Source organism: Acanthochromis polyacanthus, chromosome 20 (assembly GCF_021347895.1).
Source record: "Acanthochromis polyacanthus isolate Apoly-LR-REF ecotype Palm Island chromosome 20, KAUST_Apoly_ChrSc, whole genome shotgun sequence".
Taxonomy (NCBI): Eukaryota; Metazoa; Chordata; class Actinopteri; family Pomacentridae; genus Acanthochromis; species Acanthochromis polyacanthus.
Window position 1 is genome coordinate 14,446,481 of NC_067132.1, and position 27,399 is coordinate 14,473,879.

The 27,399-nt window shown below is 40.5% G+C and overlaps 1 protein-coding gene across 1 annotated transcript; it reads left to right on the plus strand.

Moving 5' to 3' along the window:
• The first annotated feature begins 1,902 nt into the window (after nucleotides 1-1,902).
• Nucleotides 1,903-26,369, plus strand: LOC110971045 (TLC domain-containing protein 4-B-like). The gene is made up of 7 exons (XM_022221370.2): nucleotides 1,903-2,341; nucleotides 9,764-9,933; nucleotides 11,257-11,346; nucleotides 14,708-14,766; nucleotides 15,032-15,126; nucleotides 20,008-20,081; nucleotides 22,812-26,369. Exons 2-7 carry the CDS (start codon nucleotides 9,779-9,781, stop codon nucleotides 23,128-23,130), a joined length of 792 nt encoding a protein of 263 aa, XP_022077062.1. The 5' UTR covers nucleotides 1,903-2,341; nucleotides 9,764-9,778; the 3' UTR covers nucleotides 23,131-26,369.
• The last annotated feature ends 1,030 nt before the right edge of the window (nucleotides 26,370-27,399 follow it).

Consider the following 27,399-nt stretch of genomic DNA (forward strand, 5'->3'; position numbering starts at 1 on the left):
ATGTTTTAAGACTGTTTTTCACTAGTTTTGCATTTGGCTAGGGTAAGTGTCACTTCTGGTAGCATGAGGTGATACCTGGACCCTACAGAGGTTCCACAGACAGTCCAACTCCTCCAGGATGGCACATCAATGCATGCCATGACCAGAAGGTTTGCTGTGTCTCCCAGCACATTCTCAAGCGCATGGAGGAGATTCCAGGAGACAGGCAGTTAGTCTGGGAGAGCTTGACAGGGCTGTCGAAGGTCCTCAACCCATCAGCAGGACAGGTATCTGCTCCTTTGTGCAAGGAGGACCAGGATGAACACTGCAATAGCTCTACAAAATGACCTCCAGCAGACCACTGGTGTGAATGTCTCTGATCAAACAATCAGAAAGAGATGTAATGAGAATGGTCTGAGGGCCCAGCGTCCTCTAGTGGGCCCTGTGCTCGCTGACCGGCACCGTGGAGCTCGGCTGGCATTTGCCATAGAACACAGGAATTTGCAAGTCCACCACTGGTGCCCTGTGCTTTTCACAGATGAGAGCCGATTCACCCTGAGCGCATGTGACAGGCATGAAAGGGTCTGGAGAAGCCGTGGAGAACGTTATGCTGCCTGTAACATTGTTCAGCATGACCAGTTTGTTGGTGGGTCAGTGATGGTCTGGGGAGGCATATCCATGGAGGGACACACAGACCTCTACAGGCTGGACAATGGCACTCTGACTGCCATTAGGTATCAGGATGAAATCCTTTGGCCCATTGTCAGACCCTACATTGGTGCAGTGGTCCTGGATTCCTTCTGGTGCACGACAATGCCCAGTCTTATGTGGTAAGAGAAATCCTGCAGTTCCTGGAGGATGAAGGAACTGATACCATTAGCTGGCCCCCATGCTCACCTGACCTGAATTCAATAGAACACCTTTGGAACATTATGTTTTGTTCCATCAGACACCATCAGGTTGCTCCTCAGACTGTCCAGGAGCTCAGCGATGCCCTGGTCCAGTTCTGGGAGGAGATACCCCAGGACACCATCTGTCGTCTCATTCAGAGCTTGTCCCGGCATCGTCAGTCATGCATACAAGCACATGGAGGCCATACAAACTACTGAATACCATTTTGAGTTGCTGCCAATGAATTTCAGCAAGATGGACTAGCCTGCCACGTCAGTTTTTTACTTTGATTTTGGGGTGTCTTGAATTTAGCCCTCCTGGGGGGGTTGATAATTTTCATTCCCATCAAACAATGTGGCACTTTTCATTCCTAACACATTATCCAGTCCATATCAGTGTAAATATCTAGTTTGTTTTTTCCCCGTATTGAAATAGGATGTATTTTCAAAGTGTTCCTTTAATTTTTTTGAGCAGTGTATATTTGGGGTGGGGATGGGTTATTCTGAGCATATTTGAATATTGGGGTGAATGTTTTATAATTACTGCCCGGCCTGGTTGAATCACACCACACACAGAACAATGACACCATTGGTCTGCACAGCTGCACATCAGCTGACAATGATTTGGGCCTGACCATGTCTCTGTCCTGCAAATCCTCCGCCTTTACACATTCAGCTTATAGAAGACTGTGCCCACTTTAATCTGCCCTCTGGTTTTGCATTTGGGTGGACTCTACAGTGTGGATGACATCTGAAATGTGAACAGGAGACACTAAGACACTAGGAGCTGGAATTGATGTTGCATGATTTGTCATAATTTTCACCTGAGCAATCACCTTTTATTCACATTAGAAACTGTGTCAGATGCATTGTAAATAAAGGCTAGGATCGATATTAGGAGCAGTGGGCCATGGATGCAGCAGTTTGCTTTGCTGGTTATCTTGCCTGATTTACCCTGGATCAGTTCAACAAGCTGTGGCTATAAATAGACCCAGTGAGTGTTCTTGGGCAGACCACTGTGCTGGTGGCAGTGGGCATGTGCGCGTTTGTTTCTTTAAGAATTCAGCTGTGATTTGAGCCCTGTAGGAGAGAGAGAGAGAGCGAGAGAGAGTTATCTCCATCACCCCTCCTACCCCCTCGCCTCCCTCCTCCTCATTCCTGTAATCGAGCGTCGAGCTGCACGATCCGCACCTCTGCAATTATGCACGTTTCTAGTCGTTGTGGATCCTCGGTAAACACAGCAGCAGCAGAAGTAGAAGCAGAAGCAGACCGTGGCACCGTCACACAGCTCCAGCCCCTCGGCATTCCTCACAGGTTGCTGGCGTGTGTGGAGCAGCAGGCGGGCTGGCTTGTTGTTTACCAAAAATGACTCGACATGGCTGTAGCCTCCGCCGCACGGTTCCGCGATCGACGCTGGGAAGTATGAGCAGCTGAGAGAGCAGGACGAAAATCATCTTAATGAAAGTCGTAAGGTGAGTCGCTTGTTTTAAACATGTTTGCTTGCCTCACGAAGACACCACCAGGCCAGTGTTGTTTCTTTTCAACACAGTACAACAGCTGGCCAGGCAATGCGGCGTAAACTGGCCTTGTGTGCGCTGTTATATCCACATATATGATCGCATGTGTGCTGTTCTGTTGCTTGACAGGAAATCCGAATACCTCCACGGGCTGCTTGATATTTTAGTTTCGATTCTGCCAGCATCTCCAACATGCGATCCGGTGATGCGCATACCCAAGTTATTTTCGTGGGGCTATCGTTTCCTCGTTAAAACGAGGTCCACCCGTGTTACGCAAGCGCATTTTAACCCTTCGTGCCAGAGCTGGCGCCTCAATATTCCGGGAAAGTCGACCGTTTTTGCACAAGTGGAAATGCACATTAATTTCCCAGAATTGTATTTTTGTTTTCCACCAGGCCTGTGTTTAAGGCGGGCCCCACCATGCTGCTCTCTATTCTAGTGGTTGAGACAATAATAAATCAGCAGGGATCTGAATCACGCTGCTCATAAGCTGTGGAAGTAGTTTAGGGTCAATTCCTCTCAATTAATTCAATCCACATTCTCAGGATCTCATGTGCACAGCTGTTTCTTGTGTTGTGACCACACTGTGCTGGAAACCGTTAAAAAAATGTGACTCTTTTTGAATTACTGTCTGTTATGTCTTGTGTGATCCTCATCTGGTGGGTGTAGTTTATTCATTTATTTATTTATTTTATTTATTTGAAGCTCCTTAAAAGACAGGCTTTGACACGTGTTAACAGGAAGTAGGAAGTGTGTAAGCTGCTGTCTTCTATTTCAAAAAGGCGGTTTAGTGATTCCGCTCACTCGCATGACCACAATCTTGTGTTCAGCTTTCATTTGGAACTCACTGAGGCCTCTTGCACATATTGTGCATGGTTCTTCAGCGCCCTTCAGCTGTTTCCCGTTTTGTATCCTTAAGTCGACCTTTGTAACCATTCGCCCTTGGCAACACGGCCCCACATGGCAGTGTAAGGACGCAAACATGCATGTGTGCATGTAAAACAATCCTCCCCCTCCCTCCCTCCTCCTCTATCTTGATCAGATATCTCTGGAGCCACTGTATGTTCTCGAGAGGTGTCCCTTCAGTAACAAAAAGTATCTCTACCCAGCAGCATGTTATGTCAAAGGACTGCTGTTCACAGCCCACTACTGCATTACAGGCAAACAAAAAGAGAGGGCTGTGAAATTGACCTTCCAGCTCGTTTTTGACTTTTTCTTGACTACAATGTTTCACTGAAGTACGCTTCAGCTTTCCTTTGGCGTAACACAGAAACAAAGGCAGGTATAAAATAAAATCACCAAGGCCAGTGCTCCAGGGACTGAGATGTGTGTCTTAGTGCACCTCTGCTGGGCGATACTCTTGTTAGGTTGCTCAGGAGATGTAAATATGTAATTAAGGTTAACTGGTTTGACTTCTTCCAAAGGTTCTTGCAGTCAACAAAAAACAAATGCAGAGAAGGCGGTGCAACGCTGATAAAACAGTTCAGTTTTTTGGACTCCTGGTGGTTTCTGTGGACTCCTGTCACTGACATACATTTCCTGGCCTCTAGCCAGAGTGCATGTAGAGCTGCTAATTTTGGATCTGTGTTGTCTTATAGAGAGCACTCACTTTTAATCCAAATATAGATGTGACAAATAGATTTTGGGGTCTCACTGTGGCTTTAGGCCATAGTGCAAGCTTCTGTGACACAGCGTGTTGTTACAAGGCCTAGATTCTGAACGGGGTTCTACAGAAATATGAAATGAGTTGTATTGAACCATCCTGTGCTGATATCCCTTTACACCATGTACTAAGCGCAGAATGCAGGCACCCTGAATTGCCTCAAATAGAGAAAGTACCTATAATACATGCTTGTCAAGCAGCTGTGCACAAGCTTCAGAGCTGTTTCAGTGAACAAGACGTGTTCATATGTGCACATCAGTGTTGTTTTAAGCAGACTCGAAAAATGCCGAAACAAAACTGTCTTTCAAATGTTCTTTGTGTCATTTGAAAAAATAAAAGCACTTCTTTTTAGCATCAGTTTATGCACATGCTTGCACTCCCTAAGTAGAGGAAAGCAATCATTACTGTTAGTATAGTCTGACTATAAACTATGTTTGAGAATGTCGGCTGTATTTGATTGTCCAGCGGTGGCACAGCACTACAATAAAGTGTGAAGATACTGTATGATTATGAGTCTATAGTTTGACCTCTGTTATGTTCTCCCTCTTTTCTCCCTCTATGAATGGAGTGCTCGGTTGATGCAGACCCCAGTTTTCCCCCTTCATTGATCACATTCCCGGTTGTGCTTATGAGAAGTTTGTGTTGGGAGTCTGCGTTGTGCTGGGAGCCGGTCGTTTGTTGATGTTAGCAGACTCCATTTCTAAGTGGACATTGTCTAGTGGTGTTGCTCACCATTGGTGCTGTAGGGGAGTGGAAGAGAGGTCTTGAGGTATGGCTTCTGGAGGCAAGCATGGATGGATGGATGTTTGGATTTTCACAGAAAGTCAGTCTTCAGGCTGCTAGAGGCAAACAGGAAAATCAAGGAAGGTCACATTTCAAGATTTACAAGTCTGTCTGTTCACACATTGACTATGAGTAAACAGTTGATTAGTGTAAACCAGTTGACATGCTTACACATAGTACCTTTAAGGTTACTTTTTATTTCCAGTAGATGTTTCAGCAATATCATCATGTTTACAATGATGTATCCTAATATTTAATCATAGTATGACATTTCTTTTTATTTCTGGGAAATTTGCTTTTGAATTTCACACAGACAAGACATGCACTGTAACTCCAGGTAACAATGAGTAGGAGTGTAGAGATTTTAGTGATGGCGTAACTGTAGAAGGGATTGTCATGAAATTATGCTGACATATTCTTGTCGCCCCTGAGGAGAAACTACATCTATCATCATCATGACCTTCAGGTCTAAATTCCATCTCATCCATTGCTTTGGTTTTTGTAAAATACATTCCCATCAGCCTCAGCTGTACATTTGTAGTTTGTACTAATAACTACAAAACTAACAGAATGAGCTCTACTTGGTTTTAGGTACTGCTGGTACATCGGTACTGTGTATATTGCTGACTTATAATTTTTTATCCCCCACCGGCCGTAGGCACGAAGGGGGATATTGGCGTGGACACGTCCGTACGTACATCCGTGCGTCCACATTTCGTTTCCAGAGCATATCTCAGAAACTACTTGAGGGATTTCATTCATATTGCACCCAGGCCATCTCTCTATAGTATAGATGTGCCTTTTGGGGTGTATGACCTTGACCTGATTTTCAAGGTCATACCGAGGCACTTCAAATATTTTTTGGTTTCCGGAGCATATCTCACAAACTACTTGAGAGACTTCATTCATATTGCGCACACTAAGCCTGTTGGTAATGTAGATGTGCCTTTTGGGGTGTATGACCTTGACCTGACTGTTTCTTTTATTGTAGTGAAGATGTATCATTTTGTAGGTCTATCGTCCAGTATATATGATTATTTCTTGCACTTAGAGGCACTATATATAAGGCGGGGGATGTTTTAAGCGGAGCGTGTTTATTATTTCTATTCTTACCAATAATTTATGTTTTGGATATTATTTTTCTTTTTTTCTATTTATGTGCATCCATTTCTTTTGAGTCTCTGCAACATTCTTGATTTCCTCTTAGAGGATTAATAAATGCCATGAAATTACCAGTTGACTGTATGGAGTACCATATGAGTACATTGTGCTACATTTAATGATCAGCTGAAGCGTGTTACATAACAGTAATGTTGCAAAGTTGAGGATGGTCGTTCTTTATTTGTTCAATGGCAGGAATTCACTACGATTGAATATATTTGAAACTGCTTTTGAGACCTGCATCCATGCAAACATTTGCCTCCAGACCTGTCCTGTCCTGCTTTCTCTGTGTGTTGGGGTGATTATTCATTATGTGAGTGTCCACGAGTGACTCAGTGACATTCACAGACTCTGACAGTGACTGAAGCAAGATTCAGGAGAAGAATATTCAATGGCAGTTCCAACTGTGCAGCTATCAGTCAGACCAATATATCGGTTAGTTTATATTTTATTATTTATTATATCAGAGATATCAGTATCTGCATATATGTTGCACGCATGCACAGATATGAAAACCTTTTCCTTTATTTACTCTGCCCAGGAAAGTGGAGTTATGTGATAATCGCTGTTGGTTTGTCTATCTGTTTGTCTTTCTGTTCACAACATTACTCAGAAACGGACTAATGCATTTGGAAGAACTTTTCAGGGAAGGTCAGAAATGACACAAGGACTATCTACGGATTTGTAAAAGATTTCTATGTCATTGCGAGATAGCGTCACTGTAACTATGACTACAAGTGAACACTAGGTTAGCTGCCTGCTGACGATCACATGAGTGCGATCCTACTACAAATTGACAACTGCGGGCTTATAGGGACTTATCCATCGAAAATGTTACAAGGAACAACTGATTAAATTGTAGGGTTGTTTATGCGCCCTATCAATTCCCACTAGGCATTTAGATCACGTGATTCAGTATCCGTACTTATCGTACACATGCATAACAGATGCCTGTGCTCAGCGCAAGGTCATTTTGTTTGTAGGAACATCTGTATTAAGTGTGATTTCTAAACATCAATAACTAATCGACAAATGCTACATTTCTGACAATGCCATATGGGGGAATGAACAGCCTTGGAGGAGTACTGCACTCCCTGAGTGGTAAATGGTCTGTATTTATATAGCACTTTACTGTACCTGCAAGGTACACAAAGCGCTTTACATTATACATCACATTCACCCATTCACACACTGATGGCAGAAGCTGCCATGCAAGGCGCTAACCACGACCCATCAGGAGCAATTAGAGGTTAGGTGTCTTGCTGTCACCTCGACATGAACACGACGGGCCAAGGATCAAACCGGCAACCCTTTGGTTGCAAGACGGCCACTCTACCCACTGAGCCATGCTGCCCCCAAAAGAATGCTTTTCTTGTTTCCTTTTTAAGAGCAAGATGTGGAAAAAGATGCTTGGGTTCATGAAGAAATGATGTCTCCACATAGTTGTCCTGCAGAGGGGCTCAGTTGTTGGTAGTCCTCTCAGTACTGCTTGCAGCACATGTAGCAGAGCACATATCACAGCTGGTGCAAAATCAAGCAGCGAGTTTGTGTTAAGTTGCTAACTAGTGTGTGAAATACATTGATAGAGAGTTAAACAATAACTTCAGCAATTTCTCTTTCCAATATAGCTGTAACCTACTGTATGTGTGTGTGTGTTGTGTGTTTCTATACATACATAAGAATATTAGCAGATATATCAATATCAGAATCAGCGTTGGACACAAATATTCTGTATCAGCCAGGCTCTAATCACAACACTTTTGTCGTCACTTGTGTATAGCATGTATGAACACGCAACATGCTGTGTGTTTGTTATGTGTTCAGTACATACAGTCCTCTCCCTTCCACTACATCAAGCCATCTGTAGCCACTGTCACAGTCTTGTCACCGTCCTCCTCACCGTGTCGTAAATGATAGATGTTCCAGTATGAAATCCTCAGTGAATTAATAGATCCAAGTGGCGCACAAGTGCAGAAATGGGGCTTGTTGTGGAGGCTGCTGGAGAGCATTTTGTCACAGCAGAAGGCTAAAGTGTCAATGTTTCCTCAAAGTGAAATTTCCAGTGTACCCCATTGAGCTCAAACCACACAGAGCTCCAGAAAATGAAGCCCCTCGTACTCAAATACTCCACTTTATCTTCTTATATGGACAAATCTACCGTAAAAAAATCGAAATTACAATGATTAATTAATCATTCATTATATTTTTATGTTATGTTAAAGATACTTCCAAAGGTCATTACATAAGCAACTTAGTTCTAGTGGAAGTGTCTACACAACTGTTACTCCTGTAATACACTGGGGAAGCAGTGGATTTTTTGTCACTCGTCATGCAGTTACATCACATATCTTTGACCTTAAGCTGTAAAGTAAGACGCAATCAAAAATTTATTGTGGTGATAGGTCACATTAATGTGTCTTCTGGTAAACAATTAAAGTCCATTCTCAGGTAGGCCTGGGCTATACAAAGCTAGCAATCTGTCCTGCTGATTCATCAATAACAGTAAGAAAATTGGACAGTGGAGTGTTTAATATTTTCCTCGAAATGCATTCGATGCAAAACACTAAAAAAAAAAAGCACAAAAAGTAAACTCAAAGTTCAGTTGCATGACTCATAAACTGGCCCATAAACAGGAGGTTCTGTTGTCCTGCAGCCCTCCACCAGTTCATAGGCCACCCACACGAAACTTAAACCTCCAGATTTTAATTGCTTTATTCATTTAATATGCATGAAGGAGAGATCTTTCCTTTAGCCCAGTTTATGTGTGTTTTTATTACCGTGTTAACAATAAAATTATTACCTTTGTACCTTGATAGTTATCCTAAAATGGTTCGATTAAAAGTGGAAGTGGATCCATGTGTCATACCTGAAGAAAAATGAATGTGACAGTGAAAAGTGTAGTCCAGTGAACGATACGTAAGCAGACAAGCATAGCATCAAAAATGCAAAGGAGTAGAACCTAATTAGAGTTAGTTTGGCTCATTTTTACCAGCCAGGACAATCAATAGTGCCAGCTCTGGACACCATTCTTTCCTTTTTGGAGCTGGACACAGCATATATTGCTGTGGTTGCTTCATGTGTGAGCCTGGGATGCAATCTATTTGTCATTTCAGTGGCGAATGGGAGTCCTTGGAAATAGGAATTAGAGAGGCGGTTGTCACTATCTCTCACACCTGTTCTACAAGCTGCTATACAAAAATCCTCCTCTGCAAACAAGAAGGAGGGTGATTTTATTCATATTCTATGAAACCACCCTCCTCTAGATAAATGTGTGGGGAATCATATGACTGTCCTCTGAACAGTCTGGTGGAGCCCTTGCATCAGCATGAATGCCCTCTGCTCCTGATTAACTAAAATAGCCTCATGTGGATGGTCCAAGACACTTTTTTTCCCTCCTTTTCAGAGCCTGTGCTGTGTACAAAACCCAGTTGTTTTTTTTTTGTTTTCAGTGCACACACACATAAAAGATAGCTAGTGGACTATGAATAGATACATTGATTTTAACAGAAAGTGTGCTGGATTAGAATGAGTTACTCAACCTTTATTCCTTCATTTCTGTTTAAGGCCAGTGAGAACTCTCGTACTGGCAAGTGTGATTTATTTATTTATTTTTCTGACACGCTGTAAATGTTGTCAATGATCAACAAATACCAAACACAGGAGCCGCTATGGTTTGTCTGATACCTACGTATTTCCTTGGCATTTTTGTGTGTTGTCAGATTGTTATCTCCTCTCTAACCTTTCTCCTCATTCTCTCTGTCCTCCCACAGCGGGGTTGGGTGGCCATGGACCCATTCAGCCAGCTTATCCTCACCATCTCGGTGACCAGCTTCCTCACCTTCCAGTGGCTCTTCCACAAAGTCAGCCCTTGGATGTCGATGCGCATCAGCCCGGGCTTCTTTGGCCTCAGTGACAAGCAGAAGGTGGAATGGAACTCAAGGTGACCTGACATTAAATCATGACAAGTCTTGAGTGTTTACAGCAGAGAGTGGGACGCTGCTTTTCAGCTCAGATGCTTGCCAGAGGGGGGATCGTTTTAGCCGGGTTCAAAGACGTTCACCGACATTCAACCCACATTTTTCCCGCGACACTAGCATCTGACTCATACGTATGATGCATCGCGTGTTTCGCAATGTTTGCTTTCATGTCTAGTCGAAACTCGCTGGAATGGTGTTTAATGTGTTTTTCCCCAAACTGTTTCAACACATTTCTACAAAAGTTGCTTTTTGCATCTCTGTTTCATGCCTATCATTTATATTCGGTATGGCAAACATTTTACCCTCCAAATTCAACCTTCTCATGTGCTCATGTTCACAGCTTATATGCAGAACTCACTGAGTATTAAGTATGCATTTAGAAGTGAAATCACCCACTAAAAACACCTACTACATTGCGAACAGATTCTTCCTGTGTCTTTGGTCCATCAACCTTATCTGGAGATCTGAATATTCTTTCATCTTCCGCTTGCGTTCATGTCATCCTTGGCTTCATTTAGCAGTTCAATCAGGCAACAAATCGAATGCCATGCTGCTGTATCATGTTATAGGGATGTTGCTGTTTCTGGCTAGAACAACTAGACTGTCAGAAGGAGTGTGTTTGAGCGAGACAGACGGGCCGCTGTGATCTTTAGGCACTGTGACAAGTGTGAAAGCTATAGACTGAAGGCTAGTGGCTGTCCAGGGAGGAAGAATGTTGAGAGTGATCCAGCCTAGCCCGGCTTGCATGATTCCCTCATTTTCATTACCTCTCATACTACGTTTATGACTCACGAGAGCACTTGTGAAATTGAAATGGGCACATAGTTGAGGAGCAAATGAAAATGAATGATTAATGGAGATGGATCCAGGCTATGGGGATCCCTGTCAACGTCCATGACTGTACAGATTCAATTCAAAGAGTCTCGCAGTCAATGTTGCTGTCATTCTGTCTCACTGACTGATTGCTGAGAACTGTTGGACTGTCTCACTGCTTGAATGACTGACTGGGACTGTGCGCCGCTCTGCCTGACCCTTCAGCAGTATTTAATCTCTGTCTAATTGGTCTGAATCTGTGTGCAGCCCTGACAGGCAATCAGTTGATCCACTGTGAGTACTAAAAATTCCGCTCTCTAAACCACAGAGCAGCTCCGAGGGGCACTTCCTCTCATGAATAAAGATAAAAATGTCAGACAATAATTGACATATGTCAGCATGTAGCTTTTGTCACACAGGAGTAGCTAGTCATGGCCATGTGTATTTTGCTACTTTTCTTTTTTAAATTTCAGGACGGTGTCGACGCTTCATGCACTGTTGGTGGGAATATTCTGTCTCTACATCTTGTTCTTTGATGATGCCGTCAACGAAGACCCAGTCTGGTGAGTTTTCACTACGAATCTTGTGTGTTCAACCTTTACTTTGTAAACGTTTGGTTAATTGTGCACAGAAAAGCCACACTATAGAGGGATCTAGAGTGCAAATAAAAATCTATCAGATGGGACAACAGATTTTCTTTGGTGACATCAGTACTTGTGACATTTATCCCCGTTTCCGCTGAGGTCAAATTTGCGTTTGAACATCTCATTCCACTCTTTTCAAATAAACACATTTTTGACCGCAGACCTGTTTGAGCTGTTTGCAATGCTGTAACTGAGTGATGACTGCAAGCTTCTCTGCTCAGCTGACTTGTAGCATCATGCCTGTGGAGCATTTAGGGTACATCAGCAAATTACCACTTCTTCTGATTCATGTGAGGCATTTAAAGCAGCATCAGAAAACTGTAATGTCTATGAATAATCTGCATGTGAGGCCTTTAGGGCATGTTTGTAAATTGTGGCTTCAGAAAACCACCTGGGTCACACCGTTCCTCTCTAAATTGCGTGAGTCTCTGTATGCATATTTGTTACGTCATGCCACCAACTGCCACTAGTAAACGGTCCTCCTGCGGGAAACATTGAGTCATGATGAAACGGCCAACTTTACACGTTGCAGTTATTACAAAGAGATCAGCCGAAGCCTTGCTAGGAACAGTGCTTTTGCTATCAAAGCATTGATATTCTGAATGGAAAATTAAGAAAAATGCTCAGTGTCATCAAGAAAAATGTTCACACAATGATATGCATGTGAGACCAAATGAAACTCCTAAAAATGTATTATTCACAATAAAAAATTATAAGAAGTGCATGGTGGTGCGCTTAAATGAAAAAGGTAGGTACACAAGGAAAGCCCTACTTTAGTGACCGTAAGGCTTTAAACTGGCTGTCAAAATGTCAAAGAGGTATGAATGGAGGAGGCTTTTACTTTTATAAAGAATTTGTGAGTTTGTGGTGTTTTTTATTCTTTCCAAAACTAAAAACATAGGAACAAAATGATAATAAATGGATTAAATGGTGACTGTTCCAATTTTTTTTTATATAAGCTTAGCATGTCCAGCTAATTACCTAAGAACTTACTGTAGCAATAATAACTTCCGAGCATTTAGCTGTATCATAGCAGTTGGGGATAATGCTAGCAGTCCCATCTTTATCTACACTACAGGCTGAAAGTTTGGAAGCAAGATCAAATTTGTACAAAAAAATAATCATTTCATTGGTACTTTGCAACAAAATAAACATGATTATTATATAAAAAGTCACTCATCCTAATTCATTTTTATTATAATTATCATGTATTTGTATCTGTACTGTTGTTTCTTTCATCTTATTTCCAGTCATTTCTGTGGTAGTTGAGATTTATTGGGATTGTTGCATGCTGACACTCAAAAGCAAAAGAGGGAAAGTGCATAATAAAAACTGTGATTTTTTTTTTTTTTTTTTTTACTTTTGCACTGAAGTTTTGACTCTTGTACATCTTGTCAGCTATAAAACTAAGCCCTTCTTTTCTTTTGTTGACATTTATTCAGCACTTGCTTGGTAACATCAATGTACATTTAAAGGTAAACTGAGGAAAATGGTGCGTATCAATGAAAGCAGAGTCTGATCATGCAACAAATACATCCCAAAATTCCAAGAATTCATCCTGTTTTTTAGGAAGACATTGTGAACAAAAACTTTAGGTTGATTTCAAATGTTTGACCTGCATTGACCTTGCTTCAAAACCTTTGACCTGTTGTGTATGTAGGCCTGGTGAACTCTATGATCCAACACCACCACCCAAGTCTGTGCATTACCTATGAAAATGTTAAGATATCATGTGTTTCAGAGTCTGTTCTCTTGTAAAATTGAACATAAATGTAGTTGGGTAATCTGTCAAGCAACATTTTTATTGCTTAGTTGTTTGGAACGCTACTATAAAACCAAAGCTGATAAACTATCCTCCTGTGCAATGATGCTCTTTATTTCCACTTCTTCTACAAGGTTCAACTTGGACACATTTGGAACATGTACCTTTAGTTATAGTCTCGTAGTATTCTACAACATATGAAACCACGAAGAGCTTATTGGCACATTTAAGATATTTTAAAGAGTTCTTATATCTGAACAAGTGGCTTTGTTTTGTTGTTTATAGCAGTGCGTTTATTTCCAACTCATATGTACCAAGAATTTTGATTGGTACAGTGCCTTGTGAAAGTATTCGGCCCCCTTGAACTTTTCAACCTTTCGCCACATTTCAGGCTTCAAACATAAAGATATAAAATTCTAATTTTTTGTCAAGAATCAACAACACCCCACTTTTCAGGTTTTAATTTGTTAAAAAAGTTTAAAATATCCAATAAATTTCATTCCACTTCACGATTGTGTCCCAATTGTTGTTGATTCTTGACAAGAAATTAAAATTTTATATCTTTATGTTTGAAGCCTGAAATGTGGCGAAAGGTTGAAAAGTTCAAGGGGGGCGAATACTTTCACAAGGCACTGTAACTCCTCCATTGCTACTTCGCCGAGGAGGCGGAACGTCGGCTGAGTAATGTGACGACTGGCATTGGTTGGTTTGTCTCTGTCTGTTGGCAACATTACTCAAAAATGGACGAATGGATTTGGATGAATTTTTCAGGGAAGGTCAGAAATCACACAAGGACTAAGTGATTAGATTTTGACAATGGTGCAGCTTATAGTCTGGATCCACGTATTTGTTAAAGATTTTTGTGTCATTGCGAGGGCGCAGCACAGCGTCACTGTAACTATGACAACAAGTGAAGACTACGTCAGCTGCCTGATGGCGATCACATGATTGAGATTCTACTTTGAATCCACCGCTGAGGACTTATCAGGACTTATCTGTCGGAAATGATCCAAGGAGCAGTTGATTAAATTGTAGAGATGTTCCTGAGTCCCATCAAATCCCGCTGCCCGCTACATATTTAGATCACTTGATTCAGTATCCATACGTAACGTACACATGCATAGCACACGCCTGTGCTCAGCGCAAGGTCATTTTGTTTGTAGGTACATCTATGTTAAATGGTCACATTCTATGGTGCCGTGATTTCTGCCACAAACTGATGACTGAGCAGCCTTGGCACTCTGAGTACTTTTCTTGTTCTCATTGTAAACATGCTGTGCTAAATTAGAAAGCTTGACATATTGTAGTAGATTAGGTGCAGCAAGGCATGACAGCAGGAGAATTTTTTTTTTCAATTTTGGGGGGGATTAATTCAGATTTTACTTGTAGTCTGGCCTATGTTTGATAGACTTGTTTGTGCCACTGGAATCGGAAATGTTCAACACGTACACATAGAGACTATAAAACGTAGTCGCACACCTATAGTCCAACCAAATATGTTTTATTTTTTTTCAATAGGGGAGATCCTACACTGGTGAAGACTAATGTTGCCATCACAACAGGCTACCTCATATCTGGTAAGAGGAACATGCAGCTTACCCTGGTAATGTTTGAGAAAGTGTGACCAAAATAAAATACACAGTAAGTGGAAATAGATGTGATGCTGAGATGACTCACTTGACTGTCAGCTGCAGCTTAGAAATAAATAACAGACACACAGGCAGTTTTTAAGCATATTTTTGTGCAGCATGACTTCATCACTTGTATGCACTTTCACTGCTTTGTTTACATCAATGACATGTTTTCTCTTCTCCCTTGTACCCTTCTACTTCTCTTTTCCAGATCTGCTGCTAATATTTTACTATTGGAAGGCGATAGGCGACAAGTTTTTTGTAGTTCACCATCTGGCAGCGTTGTATGCTTACTACTATGTACTGGTGAGTGCCCTATTGTCCAATAGCAGAACGTGCAGGCAAGATGGGAAGGAGATAACCAAGGGTGAACAGTTGTGTCCTGCTAAGCTGGATGTTTGAACTCATTTCGCCACCATGCACTCAGTGTATGCCTGCTCCCATGCAGCCATGGATCTTATATAGGTTAGTTAAATATGCACAAGGCAAGTTCAGCGCGGTCAGTATCTGTAAAAGGAATGAACCCCAAATTGTGCAAACAAAGTTTTCAGATCAGGAAACCTTAGGGATAGTTAGAATTGATCCTTTGGCTTACTTGCTTTTAGTAAAAAGAAAAAGGAATGCTACAGAATATAGAGAACCTCTACTAGTTGGTGAGTTCTAGTGTGAGTTGTTGCATGTTTGTTCAAATGACACAGGCCTTGTTGGCAGATGAAGTTGTGTAACATTTATTGCTTAGTAGGCGGTAAAAATTAGCACTTTAAATGGTGCTACAGGAAAAACACTGATAATCAGGAGAGTTTTCAATTTCTTTTATTCTGATTGAGCAATTATTAATGCTGCCCTGTAAAACCACTATAAAAAGGAACATGATGGCTGACCTATATAACACACCAGATCTGATATTTGATACAAAGTCTCTGTTAATGTGATTCCCATATCATTTTTTCAGCTATGGGTATTGGCATCTGAGGTACTGATTACTAAATCACTGGTTTTTGCTCAGTCTGTAGCTTACAGTTGGCTCTCATCTAGATGTGGCAGTAGTTGAGTGTATTCAGCGTTCATGAGCGTTACTGTTCACTCTTGGTTCAATAGGTCGCCAGGATCTGTCGCATAATTCCAAGAAATGAATGACTATGGTATTTTTTGCATGGAATGCACAGTGATGGTACTGGCTGATGAACCCCCCTCCCCTCTCACCTTGCCCTTCAATTCTCTGTGCTTTCTGTTTGTTTTACTGACCCCCTCCTCCCCCTTACATGTTGTGTGATTCTGACATAAGCTGAACCTTTCTGAGCTTAGCACAGCTGAATGCTCAACTGTACCCACTGTGTGCATGCTGGTAGCTCTGAAGCGTTGTACGCAGGCAGGATTCCTTTCTTGTTACTGTGCATGCCAACAAACATATTTACCTCTCCTAATTACTCACCTGCCTATCTACAGTACGCTCCGCCTGTCTGTTTTTTGTGAGCCTAGGTCTGCCTCCTCTTTTTCTGAACACTCAGAGTTCTTCCCAAGGTAGCTAGGCTCTTTTTCCAATATCATGTTGAATGTATTCCACAAGTCTGCTCTGTTAATTTGAAACAGTTAGAGATACTGTTGTTAATGTTCCTTCTAAATGTAGTCGCCTGTATCCCAGTTTTATTTTAGGTAAGCACACTTATTCAGATTGTACCCTTACACTAAGTGCAAGGGACATACAGTGTGCATTGCTCTGCCTCTGAGCCCCTCAAAACTGTTTTTTAAATAAAAATACATATGGTTCACATTGCTTGGTACCAAAGTCTTGGTTAAAAAAAAAAAAGCAGCATTATGGGCATTTGATGTTTAGTGGGAACTATACTGCTCAGATTTTCATCTTACTTCCGTCTAATTTCCAGTTAGTGGCTGGATTTCCAGATTTATTTTTTTCTTTTTATGTGACACATTATTTCTTCAGTTATTTTTTTTGTCTGTCTTCAATGCATTCTTAATAATAATAATAATAACAATAATAATAATAATGTAAGTGTCACGTGTTTGAATTAAGATTCTGATTTACAGCTGACTGTAAATCCAACCTTTTATTTGTAGAAACAGAGCAAGCACCTGTATCTATACCAGCTCGTTCAGTGAGAGGAAGTAGGCCATACTGTTACTGGACACTCATGACTGTTTCCTCAGATTAGATCTGAAATTTGTGTGGGATAACAGAATGAATGTTCCACATTAGTCAACTGTGGTGGAAAAAAAACAAACCAAAAAAAAACCGACCACACATTGCGAGCCATCTTACTCTCGCCGTCTTACATTTGCTGTAAAACCACGATGGAATTGGCAAACCCTTGATGTCGTTTTCATTTTATTTAGTTTTGTACCCAGTCAGATTTGTCATATGTTGTCAAAGTCTTATTAGTTACTGTGTTGAGTGTGTTTATGTGGAAGTGTTCATGTCAAATGCTCAAATTCTACCTATAAATAAGAATAGTAAACCTTATGGCACACAGCCAACCTAAGGACTAATTAATGTTACTGTAGAGCTGGAAAGTCTGTATTACACAGAAATATAAACTAGCTTAATTTCACAATCTTGTTGCTGTGTTTTTGTTATTGATTAGCCACGTCATGATTATAATTTCTTTAAATTTATTGATTTAAATGGCAGAATAATTTGTCTTCTGTGTTTGTATTAACGGCAAAATAATCCAAAAGATAAAAACCTTGTGTAAATACCAGATGCATGCTTTCTTCTCAGTGTTGTGTCGCTTCTTATTTGCTTCCAAATGTCGTGGCATCTTTTTTTTTGTTGTTGTTTTTCATTTTCTTCTAATATATCTGTCTGTTTGTCTCTGTGTCCTTTGCTGACTTTAACATAAATAGCCCCCTCTTCAAACTCTACATGCAAAAACTACCAAGAATCGAGTTGGGTTGTGTCATCCCCGTTCATGCAAAAACTACCAAAAAGGGTTGTGTGTCATTTAGAAACCCAGAGCAGGTCTTGATCTAGATGGGGACTTCTTTATTCCTGTCTTGTCTGCTGTTATTGCTGTTGTGTTGTACTGAGCAAATATGATGCCCAGTCACAGTATGGACTTACCAGTTCCTAGAGGTACTAGCATCCTCATGCGAGGTGGACAGTTCACATCAAATGGTACATAAACTGCAGATGTACAATGTTTATGTCACATAGTAAGTATTTTTCAATGACCAGCTTTTGTTTCAGGATTGACGGTAAGTATTCTTGTACATACTGTTAAAAGTCCGGATTTTTGCCAAATAACCTTGAATTATGTGTTCTTTGTGCGTGTTTTAGTGAAATTGTATATAGTCTAGAGCACAAAATTTGATGTTGGAAATGCTGAGTTCAACTTAAACTGTATCTAATCAGAATTCAAATCTCAACGCTTGATCTCACTAATGCACTTTTCAATCAGAACTCATTTGCATTTTAACACCATCATGTTTATTTTTAGAAGAAGCTACAGCTGATTTAATGAGGTCGGAAAGGTCAGCAGCGTTTACGATTAGGTGTCCTGAAAACATCTTGGTTTTAAGGTCCTCCGTTCTATTTAGCAGCAGCTAAATGCTCCATAAACCACAATGTAAATACAGCCATGTAAGCTTATCGTATAATAGGATCATTCAAGGGATTCTAACTGGCTTTTGTCCAGGTCAGAGACTGCAGTCGCTTGTTTCTACATTTTAGAATTCAGATCGAGTGTTACTACAAATATTGCTAGTTTTATTTCAGACACCCATAGTTCTGGTTTTTGCTCAGCACAAGGTGTGTAAAATGTGCTAAAGATGATCCCATTCGTGAGACAAACTGTAGTTCAGGACCTGAACTTGTAAGCAGTGACATGTTTGGCAGTTAAACATATTGCTTTTTACTCTGCATGGCTTGTGATTGCTCCTTCAACCAGTGGCTGGCTGAATGTTGTATGGTTGTACAGTGTATGGATCATGTGCTGTGATAATATTTTTTCAATATGTTTCAATGTCAAAATGTTATTTAGATGAATTTGTATGTTGCAAAAATGCTCTCTGCTTTTTGGATGAAAAGACAAAATGTGAGCCAGCAATAACTAGTTTGTTGTGAGGATGATTTGGTGATTGGTATCTCAGTAAATGCAAACAATTCTGCAATTGCATTTAGCAGATGCTTTTATTCAAAGCAAAAATGTCTCATTTTAGGTCTGCATTTTTGCATGTTGCCTCTTGAATTCTGGTGTCTTTAAGGGGTGAGTGTGTCAGATGCTTAAAAAACTGACATTGAGAAACTTTGTGTGAGGAAAAAACCCTTTGTTCCCTCACTAGCAGCGATGCCAGTGTTGGCTGGTGAATCCGTCTGTTTATTGATTTGCAGCTAATGACCAGATTAGCTTTAAATTTTGTAGTGATATTTTCTAGATTAGGATTCATTGTGACAATTTATTCCATAGAAAGTTGTCTCAAAAAAAATCGAAAGCTTGATTTTCGTTCAAATTTGCTGTTGATATTCAGTCTCCAGAGGATTCTTCTCATGCTTCCAAGAGAATGAATCATTTTCCATGTTGAACAATAGTCCATTGTCTTGCAAAAATGTCAAAATTAAACACCAGATATGTGCTCATTAAAAAGATGCCATAAAATGTGCTGAGCACATTTGTTTGTTTTCATTTCACCTCCTTTATTTAAATACAAATGGAAGTTTTGTGGTGCATGAATGACAGACAAAAATCTAAAATTTTGAAGTAATTAATCTGAGACTTTGCACAGCACAAATTCTTTTTGCTCCCTTTGGAGTGAGGAGGAGCTTCTGTTCACAATAAATGAAGTCATTTCTGAAGAGGAATTAGAGCTGACAGTCTAATTTTGGCCTGTAAAACTGAAGGTATAATCTTGTCCCCCGAGGGATCAGACTCTTTTTGTTAGATCTGCCATTTGGATCTTAAATTGGTGAGGGCTTCATATAATTTTAGACCTGAGTTTCCCATCCCCGACAATTACTTCTTTTAATTTTGAACTGCATTATAAACTGTCATGGTTGAGATGTGGTGAAATTTTTGGATCTTTTTGCGGGTGTGACTGCTCCTGTGCTACTGATGAGAAATGGTGCTTGTGTGGAGCAGGTGGTGCATCAGCCTGCCGATCCAAATGACTTGATGTCTTGTTTTTGTCCCTTTCATGTTTTGTTTTCTTCCTGTTCTTGCCTTGTTTTTCCAGGGCCAAGGAACGTTGCCTTATTTTGCTAACTTCCGTCTGCTTGCTGAGTTTTCTACACCATGTGTGAACCAGCGGTAGGTACTTGTTTACTAATGACCCAGGTTCTCAGATATTTTATTTCTCAATTCATGGGGTGACATTTCTGGATTGTGCAGTCCTTGTATTAGGACTTCTTTTGGTTTGGTTTTCCAAGCTCTGTGCTGCAGCACATTAAATTTGAACGTAAATAATTGGTACTGCATTCAAGTGCCAAGTCTCAGCATTTATGTCATTATAGATGCCTATTACTTGGGGAAATAAATTTAGCTTCTGGCTTTTAGTCTCAAAATCAGGTGATTAATTCAGTCCCGGTCAAGGACATTCCACCTCTTCATCTGAGAAAGCTTGTTGCTTTCTTTGGCCAGCATTGTTGTTCTGCATGTTCTGAATTAGAAAATCAACTACCTTTGATGAAGATTCTCAGTCATCCAGGTCATGGTAATTGTTGGAACTTCAGTAGAAATCAACTGGACTTCTCTTGTAAGTTCTTGAAGATGTTTCACCTCTCATCCAAGAGAGTTTGTTAGTTGTAACTGACTTACTGACTCCTTTGAGGACAGCAATGTCCACATTTTGGACAAAGAGGAGGGGTAGTTTGAGCGAGGAGTGAAGGAAGCCATCAAAGTCAATTTAGAATGGCCATCTTTAAACAAAAGAGAGGGTTTTTCAACATCAATTATTGAACATGTATAAGGTCTCTCCCCCGAAAGTTTCGCAATTGTTGACATTTTGAGTCACTCCTGGCTTGGGAGATTCACGCCCTTTGTTCTGTAAATTGCCATGTTGCATCACCATGATTGCTGTCGTGTTTGATTTCACAACAGTTTACGCCTGCTGCTACGTGAGTCCTGGATTGTTAATGGGTCATTAGCCAAGTGACCTGCAGTGTCTTTAAAGGGGAACTTCGTTTTTTTTTAACCTGGGGTCTGTTTTCATAAGTCTTTTCATACATGTGAGTGATGGAGAAATGAATTTTCGACATAGCTCCAGTATTTAGTCAGGTAGGCAGCTTAGCAGCTCAGCTAGCAGCTCAGCTAGCGAAAAGTAGCTGAGCCCCCCCCCCCCCGCGTCAAAGTCCGCCCTAACGTTCTTTTTTTCCCCACACTGACCGGCTCAGACAGTCTCAACGAGTGTCCCACAACATACTAGAGATGAGAAGTGAAATCGCGCGATTTCGGAAATAAATTTACTTTCTAGCATCCTGAGATTTGGATACAGACCACAACAAATAGCGATTGCCAAGTAATGTGGAGGTTTTCGTTCACTTTTCATCTCTAGTATGTTGTGGGACACTTGTTGAGACTATCCGAGCCGGTCAGTGTGGGGGGAAAAAAAGAACGTTAGGGCGGACTTTGACGCGGGGGGCAAGTTGCCCCATACTTTTCGCTAGCTGAGCTGCGAAGCTGCCTGCCTGGCTAAATACTGGAGCTATGTCGAAAATTCATTTCTCCATCACTCACATGTATGAAATGACATATGAAAACAGACCCCAGGTTGAAAAAAAAAAAAAAACGAAGTTTCCCTTTAAATACTGTCCCCTTTAAATCCCAGTTAGATGTGAAGAAGCTTCTTGGATGAGAGCTGAAATGTCCTTAAGAACCTTTAAGAGAAGTCCAATTGATTTCCACTGACGTTCCTACAACTACCTTTGATAGTAATTTTTGGGTTTTCTTTGTCGTCATCATCTCATCTCTGAGCTTCTGGTTAAAATGATGCTAGCTTTTGCCAGCTGAACAGTGCCTGTTAGAATCGCTGCATTTTGTGTTTTCTTTTTTATATACACTGACAGTCATTAAAAACTTTGAGACCATATTTTTCAGCATATTTTTTATTTTGAAGCCCGAAACTGGATTTTTTTCATATGAATCATTTGTTTAGCATATTGGCATACAGAAACAAAAATCTAAAGTTTCAAGAATGATTTCAAAATAAAGAATTTCACAAAAGAAAACAGCACCTGCCAAACACAAAGTCACAACAGTCAATACCGAGTATGGCCTCCATTTGCTTCGATGCAGGCAGCAATCCGTCGGCGCATGCTTTGGACCAGGCTTCTGATTGTGGGTTGGGAACAGCCCATACGCCTGGCTACATCACTGTAGCTCAAACCGGCCTCCACCATACCCAGTGCCCAGAGACGTTGTTCATGTGATAGACGCGGCATGATGCTGTTCACTGGACTAACAATGGTGGCCTTTTTTGGGCCTTTATATAGGCCTTCAAAACCCATTCTCAAATTGTGCAGATACTCACTGAGTATTGCTTGGTGTGTATTTGGTTCACTTTTGCAAAGTGACCAACCCATGTGCAATGAATCATGACAAAATGACAACTCATCATTATCTCAACTACCAGGGCACTAGATCATCAGTAAATCCACAATGAATAATTACAATCCCCCTACAAGTAGAATTCTGCGTACATTTCTACGTCAAAGTTTCTATTGACTGTCAGTATATATATCAATGTAAATCTATGCAATTTAAAACTGAGACTTGTCACAGATAAATGTTGTGTTTTTTATCATATTTCAAATTGGGTGTGCTGAACTACGGAGGCAGAACAACGAAAATGTGAAATTGTCAAAAATAGTTACAGTGCAAGTCATTTTAATGACTATGCATTTTAGTAACTTGAAGCTAGTCCTGCTTATTTGCTGCTTATTTGGAAAAAGATTAAGTCAGTCTTGAAATATTTTAAAAGATTAAATATGTACATCTTCATCCTGATAGGCACAGTTTTCTTAAACATGTGCTCTCTTTCAGCTGGTTCTTTGAGGTACTAGGTTATCCCAAGTCGTCCCGGCCCAACATGGCGAACGGCGTTGCCATGGCAGTAGTCTTTTTCATGGTCCGCATCGCCGTAATGCCAGTCTACTACAGTCGCATGTATGCAGTCTACGGCACCGAGGCCTTCTACCTGGTGCCCTGGGGTGGCCGCGTAGCCTGGATTTGCTCCAGTATTTGCTTGGACATCATGAACATTATGTGGATGCATAAGATTGCCCGTGGTTGCTACAAGGTGCTGCGCTCAGCACGCCAGAGCAAAGCTGGCACACCTCAGGAGAACGGGAAGACGGATTAAGGGAACCCGGGGTCGGTGGTGATAAAATGCCACAGCCGAGACAAAACGACAACAATCTCAGTGCACTGATGAGTAGCAGTTTGGACCCTGCATGTCCGGCTGCTTCGGTAGCGGCATACCAAGGACTTGACATTAAAGGACCTAATGTAATGAGGGAAATTTTTTATTTTTTGTTTTTGGAAAGCAGGCACAGTCACTGAGACGTACCGATGGACCTTTTGAGTGGCCATCCCTAAGCCATGAAATAATGACCTCTCAGCAATACTCTGTGTGCATGGCCAATTATTTTTCTCTTGAACAATTTACCACTACAAAAGAGGTCATCCTGGGACAACCGGACTGTTAGCCCAACCACAAATTGTCAAAAAGTTTACCGTTCTTTACATACTTAGTGCTCAACAGAAGACTTTCTTTTTGTATCAATACTGCTGCCTGAGTTGCAGAATTTAAAAAAAAAAAAAAATGATGAAAATTAAAGTTTGTGTTGCTGTTGAAGCAAAGATTTGAGGGAAACCTCCAAAATACTCAGTGATTTCACAATGATGGTCAGTGCCACAAAATCACTGTCAGATGCTTGTTGAGGGAGATTTGGTGGAATCAGATCACATAAATTGCAAACACAGAGAAGAAGAAGTATGGATTGTATCACTCACCTGCTGTCATTCAGTTAAGAGGCTCATTTCTGGAAAAAAAAAAGTTCTTATTGGAGTATCACAAGTCTTGGTTGCATCTGCATGGTTATTTTAAATAATATAGGGTTGAACAGGCATCAGTATGTAGTTTATTTCTTTTGTCTTGCTGGGGTCGAGGCAAATTAGTTTTTTAATGCGCAAACAATGAGATAACTGTTTTTAATCAAAAGGAGATTAATTTACAAAGTACCTTGGAAATGTAAAAAGGGAAACAGAATGTCAACAGTTGCGTTTGTTCACTGACATTAAGCAGTTCAAGAATGCAATTTGGAAACATTGAGGCAGCATCTGATTTGTTCAGCCACTTGGTTTGTGTATGCAGGCTGATATGTCACAAAATGGACAAAGGTATCGCATAAACTAAAGTATGTTGTTGACGCTGTTTTGTCGTCATATTTATGTTGAATCAGTGTCAAAACAGAGAAATCGTTAAACGATAGAGAGTATGTAGTTTAAAATTCATGTTAAAGAGGTTTGCTAGGAGATGTTAGCAGGATTCTGACACTCTTCGCCATTGACCGGAAATTTAAATAGTTTTCATACTTTCTATTTATGATATCTTTTGAGGCGCCAAATGTTCATTTTTACCCCTTGGAAAACATTTGCCAACAAGCTGCATGCTACAGTGTGTATTTTACATGAAGGAAGTGGAAATTTTTAGCTAGTAAATTCAATTCAGCCTAAGATCTAAGAAGTTGTTTCTGCAGATTTTTGGCTTAATATGAATAACCGGCAGTAATCAGTGTTTCAGATGATAAAAACACTGTAATATTTTGTAATTGTCTCTGAAGATTGTGACTCAACCAGTTTCTTGCCTCGTGTTGTATATGATTTCCAATCAGCTGTTATACATTGTGTTCTTTCATATTTATATGGTGGGCTGACACAAGGACTGTGTTTTTCTTTATAGCCAACACAAATATATGGAAAATTTGTCAGAATTCACATGTTCCAGCTCTTTTGGTTGCCATCGTTCTACTTCCAAAACAGTTTCACATACATCACCATACATCACAACAAGGAAAAATGTGTCATTTGCCGGAATTAAGCGTTTTAATTCACAGATGATTTATGATCCGTACTTGAATATTCATTGTAGATGTATCTTTTTACACGAGCTGTACATCAAACGCTTCTGTCAAATGTTTTGTGACACAAACAGGGATTGTTTTAAAGTATGCCTTGCTATGCTCAGCATTTGATTTTGTTGCCTTTTTCAACCGTATGATTGCACAGTGAAGATTTTGTTACACCCTACTCCTCACAGCACTGAAAGTTGTTTTTCAGTGATTTACTTGTGTGTTTTCCATGTCTGATGCCTGTTTAATGTGATTGTTTGGCCTTTGTAATATAGTTTCAAATGTAAAACTGAGAGGCTCGGTATCGCTGGTTGCTTCAGTGATTTTAGTTTTGTTGCTTTTTAAAAGGTTTCTAAACTTTTATGTATTTGTGCCAGTGCTTAAGCCATTACTACACCGTGGTAAATGCACACAGTCTTGCCATGGGTTGATTCTGTTTTATATTTGTTGCTGTTGTTTTTTGTTTTGTTTTTTTTCTCCCCTCAAAGAATACTTTTTATACAGCTGTGCCAACTTGCAGCCATGATTCAGTGGTTCTGATGGATTCTTTTCACATTACTGTCTCTGCGTGCTGTGGCCAGTCACAGTGTCATGAGACTCAGTTTAGTGATGGGTGTTGGAACAGTGTGAGCAACTCATTTCAGCTATAACATTGATTCGTGGCCGGCAAAGAAGCAGGAGGGATTTGACAGCTGATCACGTGTGGATGCCATGTATGCTGCAGGTGAATATCGCCATCTCACATCGTAGAAAAAGGAGGCGAGATGCGTCAATATTTCACTGCAACCAAGTGGAAATGGTGCGTTCGTGTCAGGACAGCAGACCACTTCAGGTAGAATCAGGGTAGCCTCTGTGTGCAAGCTCGTGCATGGTGAATATGGTCTTCTTCATGCACCTTCTGTAACTGCATGTGGTATTGCATGGGGATTGCACTGTAAACAAAATAGCATATACATTTGCAAGACGAATTTCGTTCCTTGTTTTCTTTTTCTTAGTACATGTACATAATGTTTACTTAAACGTTATTCTTGTACTGTGCCACATAATGTAACCCACAGATGATAACATTGATGTGACGGTAACATCATAAAGCAGATATTTAGCATAATATCCAGCACAGAAATAATCAGTAAGGGAATACTTGAATACTAATCAGCACAGTTTATAACAATCTGGGCAGTGCAAATAAACATCAATCTTATGAGCATCTTGCATTACATGTGTACCATTGTTTTTTTAATTTATTAATCTAAGAGGAGCTGACATAAAACAAAGCAGGTGCCATGGTAACGGAGAGCCTGGTGCTGCTATCAGCTTGTTAAACTGGTGTTTCTGTTCCTACTGTTGTTTGGAGGAGATATGAGTAGGTGGAGTGTTTAGTGACATTCTATGAATGTACTGGAGATGAGAAAATATTTGTCATTTACATTTTCATTTATTCTTGACAATAAATACCAAATTAACTGCTGTGAAGTGTGTCATTTAGTAAATACGCTTTGGGCAGCGTTGAGGACAAAATTACTGATCTTTTAATGTCTATAATACGAGCACCAAGAACGTGATCAAAATCATTGTCATTATTAAAAGATTTTGCAAGTTGATATATCAGGATTACAATTATCTGAACATGTGATTGTCATGATTTTTTTAAGTCCTATTTGAAGGAAATTAAACACTGAAAGCATCTGTAAGTCTGTCAATACAATCAGTTTCTACCTTTTTAGAGTACATATGGAAATAGGTGTGACACTACTGTGTAAAACAGCCAACATGGAAATGTACAGACTTCATGCATTCACAAAGTTTATTTTCACAAAACATCCTGAAAATCTCCTGGAAATTATCGTCCCAGAAATGCTTTAAGTTACAAAACATTTGGCACAGAATGATGCATGCAGGACTCAACTGCATTTCAGCCCCCTCCTACTGAAAGCAGGAATAAGCAGCATCAGTCATTCTATTCTTGTCAGTGAAAGTGTTCTTTGCATTTACGCATTAGGGTTCCTATCGAATCAAAGTTTGCTCACATTCTGGTCACCAACAGCATATTGTCATTAAATTAAAGGGTCTGTGAGATGCTGCAACTGTAACACATGGTTGCTTATATGAGCCACTAGATGACAGTGTTGTGCTGCTGCTATTTCACTTCTCTCTGGCCTCACTGGAGTCATGCAGTGTTCATCCTGTGATGTTTAGTCACACTGGTATCACATTTGGTTAAGCTTGTTTATGTTAGTCATTACTGCACGCTGTTAGAGTCTTGTGAGGCCACTGAGAAACTGGCTCAATTTCAGGGAGTAGATTTTGATTCAGAGATGATGAGGGTTACCACTTTTGTTACCAGCAAACTGTCTGCCACAGACTCAGTACTGATGGTTGTAACTATGATGCACGGTGTTTAGGCAACAGGGAACCCAAGGGTTTGTTTTTCCATTCACATTTCTGATGAAAGGGTGTGACACTGGGAACATTTTAGGTTGAAACTGGGCTAAAATCAG